This window comes from Anomaloglossus baeobatrachus, chromosome 8 (assembly GCF_048569485.1).
Source record: "Anomaloglossus baeobatrachus isolate aAnoBae1 chromosome 8, aAnoBae1.hap1, whole genome shotgun sequence".
Classification (NCBI taxonomy): Eukaryota; Metazoa; Chordata; class Amphibia; order Anura; family Aromobatidae; genus Anomaloglossus; species Anomaloglossus baeobatrachus.
In genome coordinates, this window is record NC_134360.1 from 30404296 (window position 1) to 30424066 (window position 19771).

Sequence of the window (19771 nt, forward strand, 5' to 3'; positions counted from 1 at the left end):
GGTACATTCCATGTTATCTACTGTATATAGAGGGGTTATCAGTCATTGTACAGGAGGAGGAGGTGAGCTGTGATATTGCCTATTGTGAATGGTGGATCCTGTGTTATCTACTGTATATAGAAGTGTTATCAGTCATTGTATAGGAGGAGGTGAGCTGTGATATCACCTATTGTGAATGACGGATCCTGTGTTATCTAAGGTATATGGAGGTATAATCAGTCATTGTATAAGAGGAGGAGGAGGAGGAGGTAAGTTGTGATATCACCTATTGTGAATTTTGGATCCTGTGTTATCTACTGTATATAGAGGTGTAATCACTTATTGTACAAGAAGAGGAGGAGGTGAGCTGTGATATCACCTATGAATGATAGATCCTGTGTTACCTACTGTATATAGAGGTGTAATCAGTTATTGTACAGGAGGAGGAGGTGAGCTGTGATATCACCTATTGTGAATTTTGGATAATGTTTTATCTACTGTATATAGAGGTGTAATCAATTATTATGTAAGAAGAGGAGGAGGTGAGCTGTAATATCACCTATTGTGAATGATAGATCCTGTGTTACCTATTGTATATAGAGGTGTAATCAGTCATTGTACAGGAGGAGGAGGTGAGCTGTGATATCTCCTATTGGGAATAGTGGATCCTGTGTTATCTACGGTATATAGAGGTATAATTAGTCATTGTACAAGAGGAGGAGGAGGTAAGCTGTGATATCACCTATTGTGAATGGTGAATCCTGTGTTTTCTACGGTATATAGAGGTGTTATCAGTGATTTCAATCCTTTTCCATGACTATAATGAGATGCAGAACATAAAGTGTATTAGATTGGATTTCACTTGGGACAAGACCATTAGTTAATAGTTTTTTGGGTTTTTTTTGTTGAAGCTGAGATGTAACAATTCTCAATGTTATAATGGAAAGTGTAGCTAGTTGTTTTGCATAATCCATGAAATGATTGCTTCTTTCAGCGTTTAAAAGTTAGATACACTTATCCAATGTATATTTATTGGTCGAATTGAAGAATAAACACGAAAGCAACTGCACAAATAGCCGTAATTTAACATTTCCGACTGTTGTGTGTATACAGCTCCTATGCAGACCTATGCAATTGCAAATATTACATAAGCCTTGCATGTAGCCTGCTCCTGAAGTCTTGCTTTTATCCACACTCTCTCTTTCTGCTAGAAACATTTAAATGAAAATGTAGCAAAATTGGAAACTCTTAATCAAAGCAGTCGCCCTCCTGGACATATTTGCATACTTCCCAACCGTCCCGGATTCAGCGGGGCTGTCCCGATTTGAGGACTCTCTCCTACAGTCCCGCTGTTCACTGCTTTTGTCCCAGCTCCTCCCTTCAGGGCAGTGAATAAATTAACTCAAGACAAGCAGTGCATAAATTAAATTCACACCTACTCTGATTTCCTTGGACTGGAGTAGAACTCTTAAGCTCTTTGTCCTTAGGCAGCAGCTCTACCATTGAGCCACTGCCTGTACTGAAGGGCAGAGGAGGGTTTGGTAACCTTGACCTGTATTGCAGATTATTATTTATTATTAAAGCACCATGTATTCCAGTTGCATAGAGATATAGATAGATATATACTGTATCTCTATGTAGCTGAAGGAAGAAGTCATATTCTTTTGTTCTTATAAAACTACTATAAATAAATGAGAAAAAAAAAATTACAAAAATATAATTTTTAGATACTAACGCTGTAACCGGCATATATCTCAAGAATGAAGCTCCATTGCACATTGCCGGAAAGAGAGAGGTGATGGCACATGCGTCGTTCTCTCCATTAATTTGTATAGAAGATGCAAAAATTGCTGAGCACGCATGAGCTATATACAATAAGGAATTACCTATTTCTAGCAATGTATTTTTTTATGTTCCTACTAGCTGTAGTACCCGTAGTTGCCTGGGATTGCAACTGTCACTCTGTCTCTCTCTATCTCTTTGTCTGTCTCTTTGTCTGTCTATTTCCCTGTCTGTCTCTCTGTCTCTTTCCCTGGCTGTCTCTTTGTCTGTGTCTGTCTCTTTGTCTGTGTCTATCTGTGTCTGTCTCTTTGTCTGTCTGTCTGTCTCTTTGTCTGTGTCTGTCTGTCTCTTTCCCTGTCTGTCTCTGCCTGTCTCTGTCTGTCTGTATCTTTCCCTGTCTGTCTCTTTCCCTGTCTGTCTCTGTCTGTCTGTATATTTCCCTGTCTGTCTCTATCCCTGTCTGTCTCTCTCTATCCCTGTCTGTCTGTCTGTCTCTATCCCTGTCTGTCTCTTTACCTGTCTGTCTCTGTCTGTTTCTTTCCCTTTCTGTCTCATCCGATTTCTGTCTCTTTCCCTGTCTGTCTCATTCCCTGTCTGTCTATTTCCCTTTCTGTCTCTTTCCTTTTCTGTTTCTTTCCATCTGTCTCTTTGTCTATCTCTGTCTGTCTGTGTCTGTCTTAGTCTGAATGTCTTTGTCTGTATGTCTCTGTCTATCTGTGTCTGTCTTTGTCTGTATTTCTCTGTCTGTGTCTGTCTGTCTCTTTCCCTGGCTGCATTGTGACACGCCAACATTCTTCTGAAGTTCTGGCTGCACTGTGGCTCCTAGCGCCATTGACTTTAATATAACCAGATTTTTTGATGAATAACTGTAAAGCGCTGTGTTAAGATTTTTCCCTCCAAACATAGTCTATGACGTTCCCTCAGCCACATGAGGCGTCTTTGCAAAATTTTGTGATTGTAAATGAGACGGTGCAAATTCCTTTAGCGAACACACATAGACACCTACACACACACATATACACACACATAGATACATACACACATAGATACATACACACATACAGTACAGACCAAAAGTTTGGACACACCTTCTCATCTCTAGAACATCTGTTAATAGGAGACTTTGTGCAGCAGGCCTTCATGGTAAAATAGCTGCTAGGAAACCACTGCTAAGGACAGGAACAAGCAGAAGAGACTTGTTTGGGATAAAGAACACAAGGAATGGACATTAGACCAGTGGAAATCTGTGCTTTGGTCTGATGAGTCCAAATTTGAGATCTTTGGATCCAACCACCGTGTCTATGTAGAAAAGGTGAACGGATGGACTCTACATGGCTGGTTCCCACCGTGAAGCATCGAGGAGGAGGTGTGACGGTGTGGGGGTGCTTTGCTGGTGACACTGTTGGGGATTTATTCAAAATTGAAGGCATACAGAACCAGCATGGCTACCACAGCATCTTGCAGCGGCGTGCTATTCCATCCGGTTTGCGTTTAGTTGGACCATCATTTATTTTTCAACAGGACAATGACCCCAAACACACCTCCAGGCTGTGTAAGGGCTATTTGACTAAGAAGGAGAGTGATGGGGTGCTACGCCAGATGACCTGGCCTCCACAGTCACCAGACCTGAACCCAATCGAGATGGTTTGGGGTGAGCTGGACCGCAGAGTGAAGGCAAAAGGGCCAACAAGTGCTAAGCATCTCTGGGAACTCCTTCAAGACTGTTGGAAAACCATTTCCGGTGACTACCTCTTGAAGCTCATCAAGAGAATGCCAAGAGTGTGCAAAGCAGTAATCAAAGCAAAAGGTGGCTACTCTGAAGAACCTAGAATATAAGATATATTTTCAGTTGTTTCACACTTTTTTGTTAAGTATTTCATTCCACGTGTTTTAATTCATAGTTTTGATGCCTTCAATGTGAATCTACAATTTTCAGAGTCATGAAAATAGAGAAAACTCTTTGAATGAGAAGGTGTGTCCAAACTTTTGGTCTGTACTGTACATACACACACACACACACACACACATACATACACACACACACACACAGAGATATACACACACACATAGATACATATACACATACACACACATAGATACATATACACATACACACACATAGATACATATACACATACACACACATAGATACATATACACATACACACACATAGATACATATACACATACACACACATAGATACATATACACATAGATACGTACACTCAGCTTTATTTATTAGATTTTAGATGTATTGGAAAACTAAAAAACAAAATGGTTGCAAAACTGTACACACCCTATGTAACAGCAGTGGCCGCGGGAATCTCACTTTCTCGCCTCCATGCAGTTGGATAATAGGGAATATGGCACTAATTAACCTCTCCGCGTTATAAAACAACTATCTCGGTACCTGCAGCTTATCTGAATTTCACTTTTTTTCATTGTTAATTGCTTTTTCTTTTTTTTTTTATCTTACGAGTATCACAGTCAATGACTTGTCTTGAGCAGCTAATTAGTGCGATTACTCCACCGCTGCGTTAGCCTCTGAACAAAGGTTTCTGTCCTGGTTTATCAAAAGGATCAGACACTTGGGGAATGTTGCGACCTGACAGGTCTTAAATATCAAGACAATCTCTTACCTTGGAAAATCGGCTTTTCGGGCCGACCAATTCATTGTTTGATCTTACCTTCAAACAGAGGGCGCACCCCCTTCTCTTCCAGGGAAGTCAATGAGGTTAACGCGCGTCGCGGAACCGCAAGGGTAACGGATTATGGACCGCGCGCTAAAGTGCGCTCGCCGCAGTCAGGTTTTTTAGGCGCGCTCTTGGCTTCTAATTAGCAGGCGAATATGACGATGGATGCGGAATTGTTTGGGAAATATCAGGATTCGGCTTTGCGGTGAGAAGTCTGACACTGTGTTAGCAAAACTGTTAAGGATCTCGGAGGTTTTTCTAAATATACTATGGTAAGAACATCAGCAGGAAGTTTAAGAACGAGCGCGCTGACTTCCTGCCATTACCATCTGTGGAGACATGACCTTATTTATGTGTCATGGACTTTAGAACCAAAAAGATATAGCCGCACTCTGAATTGCTAAAATATGTAAATATATGAAATTGGAATTGTATTAATGCGATAGAAACTTGGTTAAAAAATGGGATACTTAGGTGTCATGCTGGGGCGCAAGACAGAGGGAAAATCACGGAAGATGTCCAAGGGGGTATGGGGATAATACCAGGACACCTCGGCTGACCCTGAGACTGGGGACCCTGTGCTGTCTGTTATCCTGATGTTAGACTTAAAGGTAGTCAGGGTTAAGCCTCCAACCTGGTCCTGACTCCTGTCCTGGCCATGATGACAAAGTCCCCACCACCCAGGGGACCGACCAGGATGGAAATCCTAAAAACCCCACCAAATATAAAAAATAGATGGGTAAAATAAAACCTCATACACACCTAAAAGCTACACCAAGGAGCAACCAAAGGTATATCTGTAGGGGTAACAAGGGAAAGGAGGTAAAAACAAAAACAGGCAACAATAGACAAACCACAGCAGACAGCAACAAGCACATCCTCTCTGCTCCTGGGCTAGCTCCAAACTGAGTTAAATATCCAGCAACCTCACCAGGAAGCAAAATCTAGGTAAAATAAAATCTCATGCACACCTAAAACCTACAACAGGCAGCAACCAAAGGTATAAGGGTAGGGGGTAGCAAGGGAAAAGAAGTAATAACAAAAACAGTCAGCAATCAACAAACCACAGCACACAGCACATCCTCTATGCTCCTGTCCTAGCTCCAAATTAAGTTGAATAACCAACAACCTCTCCAGGAAGCAGAGGGATTGAATACAGCATGGAAGTGCTCAACTGAAAATAGCTGAGCTAGTTTGCTGCTGCTCCAGGGAAGGGATTAGTCCTAAAATGCCCAAAGGAAAAAAAAAAACATTTAAATGAGCATGGTCTCAGATGGTAATAGAGAACTCTGATCCTGAGCCTGTCTCTAAACACATGACAAGATGTAAAGGAAGGATCTGAGAGGAGTCACCACCGCACACTCACCTGAGTCTGCACTCCCTAACGTTCTTAGATGGGTCCTTCCCCCGTGCGTCGTCACGTGCCTAGGCCCTTGCTGACCCTGAACTTACCCTGACTAGGGTGTTGGCAAGCAGGACACTAGTCCCACTGCTACAATAAAACAACTCAAGGAAGGTAAGACAAATAAATAGGTGGGGAAAGACACAACAAAAAGCACTCCTTAATTTCTTGAGCAGGAAACCTTACAGCTGCAACTGAAACAACACCACAGCTATGCAGAGACAAGCTCCTTCAACGTGGTCAGTATGGAGAATATTTATCACCGGCATGGAGTAAAGCCAGCAGTGGGTATTTAAGCGGAAGGGAGTGATGACAAAATGCTGCAGCAGTGATTAATGATAAGAGTTGAGATGAGTGAACTCGAGGTTCGGTGTTCAGTGTTCGTACAAAATATAGACTTTAAAAAAACAAAGCGTTTGGGTTTGGAGTTTGGATGCTTTTTGTACCAATTGCATGAGGCACGCTTGCAATGTTTGTTCAGCTTGCACTGGGGTAACAACAGCGTGATCAGATGTACAGTCATGGCCAAAAGTTTTGAGAATGACACCAAAATGATATTTTCACATGATCTGTTGCCCTCTGGTTTTTAATTGTGTTTGTCTGATTTTTTCATCACATACAGAAATATAATTGCAATCATATTATGAGACCAGAAGGTTCTATTGACAGTTAGAATGAGTTAATGCAGCAAGTCAATATTTGCAGTGCTGACCCTTCTTCTTCAGGACCTCTGCAATTCTCCCTGGCATGCTCTCAATCATGTTCTGGAGCAAATCCTGACTGATAGCTGTCCATTCTTGCACAAGCAATGCTTGCATTTTGCCAGAATTTGTTGGTTTTTGTTTGTCCACCCGTCTCTTGATGATTGCCCACAAGTTCTCAATGGGATTAAGATCTGGGGAGTTTCCAGGCCATGGACCCAAAATCTCTATGTTTTGTTCCATGAGCCAATTAGTGATCACCATTGCTTTATGGCAAGGTGCTCCATCATGCTGGAAAAGGCATTGTTGGGCGCCAAACTGCTCTTGGACAGTTGGGAGAAGTTGCTCTTGGAGGACATTCTGGTGCCATTCTTTATTCATGGCTGTGTTTTTAGGCCAGACTGTGAGTGGTGCGATTCCCTTGGCTGAGAACCAACCCCACACATGAATGGTTTCAGGATGCTTAACAGTTGGCATGAGACAAGACTGGTGGTAGCGCTCACCTCTTCTTCTCCTAATAAGCTGTTTTCCAGATGTCCCAAACAATCGAAAAGGGGATTCATCTGAGAAAATGACTTTCCCCCAGTCCTCAGCAGTCCACTCCCTGTACCTTTTGCAGAATATCAGTCGGTCCCTGATGTTTTTTCTGGAGAGAAGTGGCTTCTTTGCTGCCCTCCTTGAAACCAGGCCTTGCTCAAGCAGTCTCCGCCTCACAGTGCGTGCAGAAGCACTCACACCAGCCTGCTGCCATTGCTGCGCTAGCTCGCCACTGCTGGTAGTCCCATCCCGCAGCTGAAACAGTTTTAAGATACGGTCCTGGCGTTTGCTGGTCCTTCTTGGGCGCCCTGGAGCCTTTTTGGCAACAATGGAAGCTCTCTCTTTGAAGTTCTTGATGATGCGATAGATTGTTGACTGAGGTGCAATCTTTGTAGCTGCGATACTCTTCCCTGTTAGACCATTTTTGTGCAGAGCAATGATGGCTGCACGTGTTTCTTTAGAGATAACCATGGTTAACTGAAGAGAAACAATGATACCAAGCACCAGCCTCCTTTTAAAGTGTCCAGTGGTGTCATTCTTACTTAATCATGACTGATTGATCGCCAGCCCTGTCCTCATCAACACCCACACCTGTGTTACTGGAACAATCACTAAAACAATGTTAGCTGCTCCTTTTAAGGCAGGAATGCAATGGTGTTGAAATGTGTTTTGGGGGTTAAAGTTCATTTTCTTAGCCAATATTGACTTTGCAATTAAGCTGATCACTCTTTATGACATTCTGGAGTATATGCAAATTGCCATTAGAAAAAACTTAAGCAGTAGACTTTGTAAAAATTAATATTTGTAGCATTCTCAAAACTTTTGGCCATGACTGTAGTGTGCACCAAACAAAAGAAATGGAATAACCCTGGCCACCCACCCCGGAAGTGATCTGTTTATGGTTGGCTGCATGTGGGTGGAGACCAGAGCTGCCCAATTAGTGACTTTGGGGTTCAGGTCTAGTCAAGCCAAACCAAACTTTCTCAGGTCAAGTCATCTTTATCTCGGCCAACAGGAAAAAGTCTTTAACCCTTTCAACATCAAAAGTAAATACACTCCAATGCAAGATGTAACCTGTAGACACGACACATTCGTGACGGTAACGATTCACGAGAGCCCAACAGCCAGTGACAAGGCATACCCCTTTGTTGGGGCCCTAACCTTATAATATCCCTCTACCTGGGCTGAAAACCTACAATTTTAAGGGAAGGCAGGATCCAGCTCTAATTAAAACACCCTAGGCTGATGGAAGAGTGATCAGTCAAAAGGGAGTGTCCTGCAAATACAAAAGACTGAGCCGTTCCTCCAAGAACAAGACAAGTGTGAAAAGGTGCATGCTGAGACAACTAATGTTGAGCAAGTGTGCTCACCACTACTTGATACTGGATCGGTGTGCTTGAGTACTCGCCGATCTCAGGCGAGAATCGCGGGGTGCTCAGATATGTTGACCACAAAGCATAGGAGGTTTTCAAACCAGATAATGGCATAACAGGTTAGGTTCCCGGTATGCAGAGATTACCTTGCCACTGGTTACTGGGCTCACATGCATTGGCCAATACATATGCTAAATATCTCTCTTTTTTCAAATATTCCTATAGCAGTAATGCAATACCAGAGTTCTCTTATTAATTGTTAACATTCTAGAGTGCAGCTGTATGTGTTATGTAGTTATAATGTGTTTTCAGCTAGCACCTGTTCACACCTGTTGGATGTGCGGGTCAGTATTTTTGTATGTTTATAGAGCCCTTTCCGAGTGCCTGACCTGCTAAACTTTTTTTGCATTTTAATGCTCACCCATCATTAGAGACAACTAGTCAATATAGCCAAAATCAATTCCAAATTCATTTATTCAATATTTACATGTCATACCATTTCAGGGTGCAGCTGTATCTTTTTTGTTATATTGGCTAGTCTGAGCTTGCACCTGTTCACATTTGTCAATCTCTTAAACGTGCTGATCATATATATATATATATATATATATATATATATATATATATATATATATAGTACAGACCAAGCCTTTTGTTCACACCTTCTCATTCAAAGAGTTTTCTTTATTTTCATGACTGAAAATTGTAGATTCACATTGAAGGCATCAAAACTATGAATTATCACATGTGGAATGAAATACTTAACAAAAAAGTGTGAAACAACTGAAAATATGTCTTCTATTCTAGGTTCTTCAAAGTAGCCACCTTTTGCTTTTGATTACTGCTTTGCACACTCTTGGCATTCTCTTGATGAGCTTCAAGAAGTAGTCACTGGAAATGGTTTTCACTTCACAGGTGTGCCCTGTCAGGTTTAATAAGTGGGATTTCTTGCCTTATAAATGGGGTTGGGACCATCAGTTGTGTTGTGCAGAAGGTGGATACACAGCTGATAGTCCTAATAAAAAACCTGTTAGAATTTGTATTATGGCAAGAAAAAAGCAGCTAAGTAAAGAAAAACGAGTGGCCATCATTACTTTAAGAAATGAAGGTCAGTCAGTCAGTCCGAAAAATTGGGAAAACTTTCAAAGTGTCCCCAAGTGCAGTGGCAAAAACTATCAAACGCTACAAAGAAACTGGCTCACATGAGGACTGCCCCAGGAAAGGAAGACCAAGAGTCACCTCTGCTGCGGAGGATAAGTTTCTCCGAGTCACCAGCCTCAGAAATCGCAGGTTAACAGCAGCTCAGATTAGAGACCAGGTCAATGCCACACAGAGTTCTAGCAGCAGACACATCTCTAGAACAACTGTTAAGAGGAGACTTTGTGCAGCAGCCTTCATGGTAAAATAGCTGCTAGGAAACCACTGCTAAGGACAGGCAACAAGCAGAAGAGACTTGTTTGGGCTAAACAACACAAGGAATGGACATTAGACCAGTGGAAATCTGTGCTTTGGTCTGATGAGTCCAAATTTGAGATCTTTGGATCCAACCACCGTGTAGAAAAGGTGAACGGATGGACTCTACATGGCTGGTTCCCACCGTGAAGCATGGAGGAGGAGGTGTGATGGTGTGGGGGGGGCTTTGCTGGTGACACTGTTGGGGATTTATTCAAAATTGAAGGCATACAGAATCAGCATGGCTACCACAGCATCTTTCAGCGGCGTGCTATTCCATCCGGTTTGCGTTTAGTTGGACCATCATTTATTTTTCAACAGGACAATGACCCCAAACACACCTCCAGGCTGTGTAAGGGCTATTTGACTAAGAAGGAGAGTGATGGGGTGCTACGCCAGATGACCTGGCCTCCACAGTCACCAGACCTGAACCCAATTGAGATGGTTTGGGGTGAGCTGGACCGCAGAGGGAAGGCAAAAGGGCCAACAAGTGCTAAGCATCTCTGAGAACTTCTTCAAGACTGTGGAAGACCATTTCCGGTGACTACCTCTTGAAGCTCATCAAGAGAATGCCAAGAGTGTGCAAAGCAGTAATCAAAGCAAAAGGGGGATACTTTGAAGAACCTAGAATATAAGACATATTTTCAGTTGTTTCACACTTTTTTGTTAAGTATTTCATTCCACATGTGATAATTCATAGTTTTGATGCCTTCAATGTGAATCTACAATTTTCAGAGTCCTGAAAATAAAGAAAACTCTTTGAATGAGAAGGTGTGTCCAAACCTTTGGTCTGTACTGTAGTACTGTATGTATATATCTATCTATCTATATATATATATATATATATATATATAAATATATATATATATAATCTATATATATATAGATATATATATATATATATATATCTATATATATATATATATATAGATATATATTGATATATATATATGGAGATATATATATATATATATATATAAAAAAATATCTATGTTAAAAGGACTTTGTCAGCATAGAATGACTGTTCAAACCGAGTTCAGATGCTCGGTGTGTTATGATGGCGGGGCCAGACATATAGGTGCGCTTTCCCACCTGCTTGTTTTCCATCTACTCCCACCCCTAATTTGATTGACAGCTCTGGCTTCATGGTATCCTGCAAGCGGGACCTCCAGCAATTAGCGGCTTTAATTTTCCTGCAGTGCCACCGCTGGTGAAATGAGGTACTGCATAATTCTTATAATACATGGACAGGTCTGGTCCTCCAGAGAGTGGGAAACCTTCTTTGTAACTTATTAGTGGAGGGTTTGCATAGTCCGCAGGGATAATATTTTTTGGAGCAGGTTCTGAATTAGTGTAACTTTTGGAATCCCTATGTTGCATGGTTTGCATTCCTCCGTTTTCGGGCTGTGCACCTTGTATTGACCCGTTACTGCACCGGTTGGGTGTGTGAATGGTTTGGATGTATAGAGGCCGGTGCAGAGCCCTTTCTCCCATGCTTTGTGCACAGCAATAATGTTCCCAACTAATTAGGAGTCTATGTCTTTGCTTTTTTCACAGCAGCTCAGCGGAGCATCCAGGAGCGTCCAAGCCTCCACTAAGCTCCTCCAATATGACATCACGGATTTTGCTACGCCAGCAGCTCATGCGTGAGCAGATGCAGGAGCAGGAGCGTCGTGAGCAGCAACACAAGCAGCAGGCAGCTCAGTTCATGCAGCAGAGGGTAGCAGCCAGTCACACACCGGCCATCAACGTCAGCGTGTCCTCCAGCCTGCCCGCCGCTGCCCAGGTACCAATGGAAGTTCTCAAGGTACGTGCCTTCCTCCCTCACTTCTCACCGGCGGGATGTGCAGATCTAATTAACCTTCCGCACCTTAGGTGTTATTTACCTGTTACCCCGGATCATGCGCTCAGCATCTAAAGGATGCATTCTCGAATTGTCAGCTCTGCTACAGTTACATTGTTGCATGAAGTTTCGGAGAGTTCCGCCATTATATCCTGCAGAGCATCTCATTGCTTTAGCGCTAAATAACTTTTGAACCATCGGAATATAATTTTTGTAGTATATGTGCATCGATGCTCAGGTTGTGGAGTGCAACATTGTTGCAGCAGTGCCAATTTAATCAGACGTAGCAGTGTGGAGTTTGTGAAATGCAACATTGTTGCAACAGTGCCAAATTAATCATACATAGCAGTGCAACATTGTTGTAGCTGTGCCGAATTAATTCAATTTAGCAGTGCTGAATTTGTGAAATGCAACATTGTTGCAACAGTGCCGCATTAACCAGATGTAGCAGTGTTGAGTTTGTGAAGTGCAACATTGTTGCAGCCATGCCGAATCAATCAGATGTATCAGTGCTGAGTGTGTGGAGAGTAACATTGTTGCAGCCGTGCCGATTTAATTATACGTAGCAGTGTGGAGTTTGTGACGTGCAACATTGTTGCACCGGTGCCAAATTAATCAGATGTTGCACTTCACAAACTCGGAACTGCTCCATCTGATTGATTCGGCACCACTGCAACAATGTTGCAAAACAGAAACTCAGCACTGCTACATTGTTGCAGCAATGCCGATTTAATCCGATGCAGCAGTGTTTGAAGTGCAACATTGTTGCAGCAGTGCCAATTTAATCAGATGTAGCAATGCTGAGTTTGTGATGTGCAACATTGTTGCGGCGGTGCCGAATTAATCAGAGATAGCAGTGTTGAGTTTGTCATTGTTGCAGTGGTGCCGAATCAATCAGATGTTGCACTTCACAAACTCAGCACTGCTCCATCTGATTGGTTCGGCACCACTTAAACAATGTTGCAAACAGAAACTCAGCACTGCTACATTGTTGCTGCAGTGCCGATTTAATCCAATGCAGCAGTTTTTGAAGTGCAACATTGTTGCAGCAGTGCCAACTTAATCATATGTAGCAATGCTGAGTTTGTGATGAGCAACATTGTTGCGGCGGTGCCGCATTAATCAGATGTAGCAGCGCTGAAAGGATTGGTAACATTGAGCTTATGTGATGTAGACGGTCTGAGATTGTTAGATAGGATTGTCATTTGCAGTGTTGAGTTTATCGATTTATCAGATGTAGTAGAGCTGAGTTTGTCATGTAGTCCAACTCAAGGTGTTATTGTGGTTTAACGCTGCCTATTGCATTGGGTAAGTGTTGATGCTGATGTCAGGAGGGTCCATGTCCATTTGGGGGCTGATACCAAGAAAACAGGCATGGCGGGTAGATTAGCTTTAACCCATACAATGCTGGTTAATCCATTACCATAGGGGGTTTGACAACCAATCATATGTATCATCTACCTCCATGTTCTAGGGGTTACAAAGGCAAATGAGCATGGTTTTTTGCATGGGACTGCCCTAAAAAGTGAAATGACGGCTTCGGCTCTGCTACATCTGTAACTAGCATTTATTCCTGCAGTCTATAGCATCAGAGTCTGTGCACTAAAATAACGTAGCCGCCTGCAGGGAGGATAACACTTTTACCACGGGAGTCATCTGAAGTGTAAAACTGAGCATTCTGCCCCCTGTCTTGTTAGAGGATTAGTAATGTCAGTGGGTGTGCGGCACACTACATTGCTAAAAACCATTGAAACGAGCGACGGGTCGGGGGAGGTTTATAGATTTGATGGCTTTCTAGTTTGATAAGAACCACAAATCCCAGTGAAAATACGAAATATGTTTCTTTCTCCACTTATGAGCCACTTCTCTTCACCGTGCCTCTTGATCTTATCCTTTACTACAATCTGTCTTGATCACTACACTGAAGGATCAGGTTACAGATGCCTATGAAAGTCAGAGCGAGAGAAAAGGGAGGGACTTTCTGGGAAGTTACTTTCTAGTTAGTGTTTCTCTCACCCAGAGCTGGATTCACAGCTAGATTGTTCACTACTGCTGTATTATGCCCACCATGATGCTGCTTTCTACAAAGTGTTTCATCTTTGCATAAATCAATAGTACAAGCTAAAATCCGACAAATACTTCTTTCTCCACTTATGAGCCACTTCTCCCTATGCCTCCTGAACTTATCCTTTACTACAATCTGTCTTGATCACTACAAGATTGACTCCCACTTCACTGAAGGATCAGGTTACACATGCCTATGAAAGTCAGAGCAAGAGAACAGGGAGAGACTTTCTGGAAAGTTACTTTCTAGTTAGTGTGTCTCTCACTCAGAGCTGGATTCACAGCTAGAATGCTCAGTACTGCTGAATTATGCTGCTGTCATGATCCAGGACCTGGTATTTTCCGCTCCAGAGTTTCCCAGACCCGGCCTGGTCATGTCAGGGGTTAACTCCCATCAGCCTCGTTCCGGTTTCAGGAGACAATATATCTGGGCGCTGCACCGTCATTTCCGTGCTGGTTATAGTTTTGCTCTGCAGCCTGTGACTGGCTCTGGTGAGATTTCCTGTTTGATCTGACTCCTTGTTACCGTGCCCTGACCTGAACCCTCCCCCATTCATCCGTCTGTCCCAGTCCCTGACTTCCCGCTCCTGTCAGTTGTTTACCCAGCCTGGTTCGTCCTCTTCCTGTGTTTTTGTATCCTCACGTTCCGGTCTTGTCTTCTGTTCCCTGTGCCCTTTGTGTTCCCCTCTGCATACCTGATCTCCCGGCATCCGACCTAGGTTCTGTTTTCTGACCTGATCTTGATCCTCCCTCTGCACTGACTTGACTTTCCTGGTTAGACCCTGACTGCTTGACTTCTCTATTGCCCCCTGGTGGTTCGTCTGTGAACTGCCTGCTGAAGTTACTCTGCTGTACTTCAGCCTCCTTTCTGTTACAGGGATACTTTGACTCTCCTTCACTACTCTGCTGCCACCTAGTGAATAATACGCTGTACTACTTCTCACCCGCCCTTTGTACAGCGTGACAGCTGCACTCTACTAAGTGTTTTTTCTCATGCCAGAGCTGGATTCACAGGTAGCTTGCTCAGTACTGCTGTATTATGCCCACCATGATGTTGCTTTCTAGTAAGTGTTTCATCTCACCCCAGAACAGAATTCACAGCTAGATTGCTCAGTACTGCTGTATTATTCCCACCATGATGCTGCATTCTACAAACTCTTGTATCTCACCCCAGAGCTGGATTCACAGCTACACTGTTGAGTGCTACTGTGTAAGGTCCTGAATTCTTCTGTTTGTGTGTTAGTTAGAGGGGAGAGCATGAGTCTCATGTCTGTGTGCGCTGTGCATGCGAGACATCATAGCAGCGAGTCTCATGAAGCCCTATGGGACCTCCTTGTGTCTCCAGTGTCAAAAGGGGAAAGCAGAATTTCAAGGGGAGAATACGGGTGCACCAGAGAGCAAAGATGCGGGGATTTGCTTTTGTACCACTTCCATGCACATGACCGTTTACTTTTGTAAATATTATACATTAGCGATCTTCTGCAGATCCTGACCTATAGTAAGCATTATTCTCAGGAGCTGCATTTATAATTCTGCAGAGCTGATACTTTGTAGCATTTCCTGCAGTTGCTTATTCTGTGTCTGCACAGAGTTTACACTAGGGGGAATTGGTTGCATCAGGTGGTTTAAAGGGGTTGTCCAGTCTAAACTGATAAGTTTACAGTCGCTCTATGTGATTGCAGACTTATAAATCCTCCCAGCGCGGACACTGTGCGCTACGAGGATTTGCTGGTTTCTGAGCCAGGAACGGCGGTCACATGATCGTACTTGTGCAGTATTTATACTCCCGGCCAAAACCCGACTAATGGACGCAACCTCGCTCAAAACAGGTGCATGGAATGGGCGCGTCCGACTAGAGAGCGCGGTTTTGTTCCATACACTTGTATTGAGCGAGGTCGGGCCCACTAGTCGGGTTCTGGCCGGGAACATGTAAAGCGCACAATTACCGTTACCGGCTTAGAAACTAGCGAATCCTGTCCGCTCAATGTCTGCGCTGGGAAGATTCACAAGTCTGCAATCACATAGCGCAACTGCAGACTTATCATTGTAACCGGGCAACCCCTTTAATGTGTGAAAAACGATATCAAATATGCTCTTATGGGGGTGTCTGTGACACCCAGTGACATACAGCTCTGGAGAATCACTATAGAATATGTAATGTATGTACAGAGTGACTCCACCAGGAAAATAGTGAGTGCAGCTCTGGAGAATAATACATGATGTAACTCAGGATCTGTAATGTATGTACACAGTGACTGCACCAGCAGAATAGTGAGTGCCGCTCTGGAGTATAATACAGGATGTAACTCAGGATCAGTAATGTATATGCACAGTGACTGCACCAGCAGAATAGTGAGTGCAGCTCTGGAGTATAATACAGGATGTAACTCAGGATCTGTAATGTATATGCACAGTGACTGCACCAGCAGAATAGTGAGTGCCGCTCTGGAGTATAATACAGGATGTAACTCAGGATCTGTAATGTATGTACACAGTGACTGCACCAGCAGAATAGTGAGTGCAGCTCTGGAGTATAATACAGGGTGTAACTCAGGATCAGTGCAGAATTAGTAATGTAATGTATGTACACAGTGACTGCACCAGCAGAATAGTGAGTGCAGCTCTGGAGTGTAATACAGAATGTAACTCAGGCTGAGTAATGTAATGTGTGTACACAATGACTGCACCAGCAGAATAGTGAGTACAGCTCTGGAGTATAATACAGGATGTAACTCAGGATAAGTAATGTAATGTCTGTACACAGTGACTGCACCAGCAGAATAGTGAGTGCAGCTCTGGAGTATAATACAGCAGGTAACTCAGGATCAGTACAGGATAAGTAATGTAATGTATGTACACAGTGACTGCACCAGCAGAATAGTGAGTGCAGCTCTGGAGTATAATGCAGGATGTAACTCAGGATCAGTAATGTAATGTATGTACACAGTGACTGCACCAGCAGAATAGTGAGTGCAGCTCTGGAGTATAATGCAGGAGGTAATTCAGGATCAGTACAGAATCAGTAATGTAATGTATGTACACAGTCACTGCACCAGCAGAATAGTGAGTGCAGCTCTGAAGTATAATGCAGGAGGTAACTCAGGATCAGTACAGGATAAGTAATGTAATATATGTACACAGCGACTGCACCAGCAGAATAGTGAGTGCAGCTCTGGAGTATAATGCAGGAGGTAACTCAGGATCAGTACAGAATCAGTAATGTAATGTATGTACACAGTGACTGCACCAACAGAATAGTGAGTGCAGCTCTGGAGTATAATACAGAATATAGTTCTGGATTAATCATGTAATATATTTACAAAGTTACTTTTAATGCATATTTTCTTAGTATATATTTTTAATACAATATTAGAAAAGTGTCTATTCCTTTAAGCATCATCCCTGAAGATCCCAGTCTTTAGATTTCTTTACTATTTTTCCTGTTTTTACAACTTAAGAGACTTTTCAAACCGTCACTTCCATCACAAGATTTTCCCTGCATGAACATTCGCTTCTCGCAGTCTCTGAGGATAGCTTTACCCTGAAGTGTGATTTATATCATCTCGATCTTCAGACTAGGAAAACTAGGTACAGACAATTTATTCGAGGTGTCTCAGGAAACTAAATCTTTAATTTTTTTTTTTTGCCTCTTACAAAACCTACACTTATAATTTGTTTTGTTACATTTGTTCTATTGTTCTCTGTTATCATCAGTATTGAGAATTGATGGGCAGGAATTGCAGAACATGTCTTGATACTTTGATCCCTCTTGTGCTAAAACTTGCCCCCCCAAAATTACTTAAAGTGTACTTCTTACTAATATTTTCCCCATAGGTGCAGACTTTAGGTGCAGTGGTCCTTTAACTCCTTGTGTGCCGTCTGTAGTTTTGCAGATCGTCGTTGCGATTCCTTCTTGGCTACAGCAGCTTTCATTCCTTGTTAGATGAGATTCGGCAGGAGCTTGTTAGTATCTGGGCACCACGGGGACATGTAGCTTCTTAATTACTGGAAAATTCTCCATGCTTAAGAATAGATTTAATTTCACACATTGAGATTTAGACCAAAGAAAGTAAAAAAGGCAAAACACAATGCATCTTTATTAGGGAGAAGCGAGATCAGGCTCCCTCTCTGGAGACAGTAATGACGGATTACTTGGGACTGGCGGAAATGTAGAAAAACACTTGTGTTACCCAGACATGGCTGACTATTAGTGCACCTAACGCTAAGAGTTAAGGCGTAATTTATTATTTCTATTGGAACCTTTCTTTTACCCCTTTTTTATAAAAAAATATTAGCTATAGTACCCGGCGTTGCCCGGGATAGTAACTGTCTCTCTGTCTCTCTCGCAGTCTCTATCTGTATCTTTCTCTGTCTGTCTCTGTGTGTCTGTCTGTGTCTATCTCTCTGTCTGTTTCTGTATCAGTCTGTCTGTCTCTTTCTATCTTTGTGTCTCTGTGTCTGTCTTTTCGATCTCTGTGTCTGTTTCTTCTCTAGCTCTGTGTCTGTCTGTCTCTTTCCCCATCTGTCTCTTTCCCCATCTGTCTCTTTCCCCATCTGTCTCTGTCTCTTTTCCCATCTGTCTGTCGCTTTCCCTGTCTGTCTCTTTCCAGGTCTGTCTCTTTCCAGGTCTGTCTCTTTCCAGGTCTGTCTCTTTCCCTGTCTGTCTCTTTCCCCGTCTGTCTCTTTCCCCATCTTTCACTGTTTGTCTTTGTCTGTCTGTCTGTGTCTTTTGCTGTCTGTCTCTTTCCAGGTCTGTCTCTTTCCACATCTGTTTCTTTCCCCATCTGTCTCTGTCTCTTTTCCTATCTGTCGCTTTCCCTGTCTGTCTCTTTCCCCGTCTGTCTCTTTCCCCATCTTTCACTGTTTGTCTTTGTCTATCTCTCTGTCTGTCTCTTTCCAGGTCTGTCTCTTTCCCCGTCTCTGTTTCCCTGTCTGTCTCTTTCCCTGTCTGTCTCTTTTCCTGTCTCTCTTTCCCCGTCTGTCTCTTTCCCCGTCTGTCTATTTCCCCGTCTGTCTCTTTCCCAGTCTGTCTCTTTCCCCACCTGTCTCTTCCCCCATCTTTCCCTGTCTCTTTGTCTGTCTCTCTGTCTGTTTCTTTCCCTGTCTGTCTCTTTCCAGGTCTGTTTCTTTCCAGGTCTGTCTCTTTTCCCATCTGTTTTTGTCTGTCTCTCTGTCGCTTTCCTTGTCTGTCCTCTGTCTCTTTCCCCATATGTCTTTCTGTCTGCCTCTTTTTGTCTCTGTCTGGCTTTTTTTTTCCTATCTGTCTCTGTGTGTATCTGTTTGTCTCTGTCTCTTTCCCTGTGTGCCTCTGTCTCAGTTTGTGTCTGTCTGTGTCTGTCTCTCCACCGACATCATATTACCTCACACATAAGCTTCTTATACTATGAATGTCCTTTCTTCCTATAGCAACCAATCATGGCTCCTATTAATAGCCTGTAGCTCGCAGCTCCATACACTTTGATGGAGGCATGTTTTTTGGAGAGTAACTATAAGGCGCAGGGTTAAATTTTCTTGTCAAAACATAGTCTATGACGTTCTCTGAGTCACATGGGGTGTCTGTGCAAAGTTTTGTGATTGTAAATGCGATGGTGCGGATTCTTTTAGCGGCCATACACACATACATACATACACACAAACACACATACACACATACATACACACATACATACACACATACATACATACATACACACACACACATACACTCAGCTTTATATATTAGATTAGATACATTTATTATTGCCTTTGTGCCAATTTTGTTTCCCAAACACATTTTTTTTTTTTTTAAAAAAGGCTGAAAAATTGCAACAGTGGCACACCTGTCCACTCTATACGTGGATAGAGGATGGCTCAACTGGGGAAGTGGATTCCTTAAAGTGCACCAACCACCAAGATTTTCTTATATAACCTAAAGCCAGATCTATACTTGTGCTATCAGGCTGAT

At 42.8% G+C, this 19771-nt stretch overlaps 1 protein-coding gene across 7 annotated transcripts in view; it reads left to right on the forward strand.

Annotated features, from left to right (window-relative positions):
- The window catches only part of MITF (melanocyte inducing transcription factor), a 277856-nt gene that overhangs the window by 157035 nt on the left and 101050 nt on the right, over window positions 1-19771 (forward strand). For 5 of the 7 annotated variants that reach the window (XM_075321405.1, XM_075321408.1, XM_075321406.1 and 2 more), the window contains exon 2: window positions 11478-11727. In XM_075321405.1, coding sequence (XP_075177520.1) covers window positions 11478-11727 — 250 coding nt within the window. The remainder of the gene's footprint in view (window positions 1-11477; window positions 11728-19771) is intronic. The other 2 variants (XM_075321407.1, XM_075321411.1) reach the window with 1 other exon arrangement.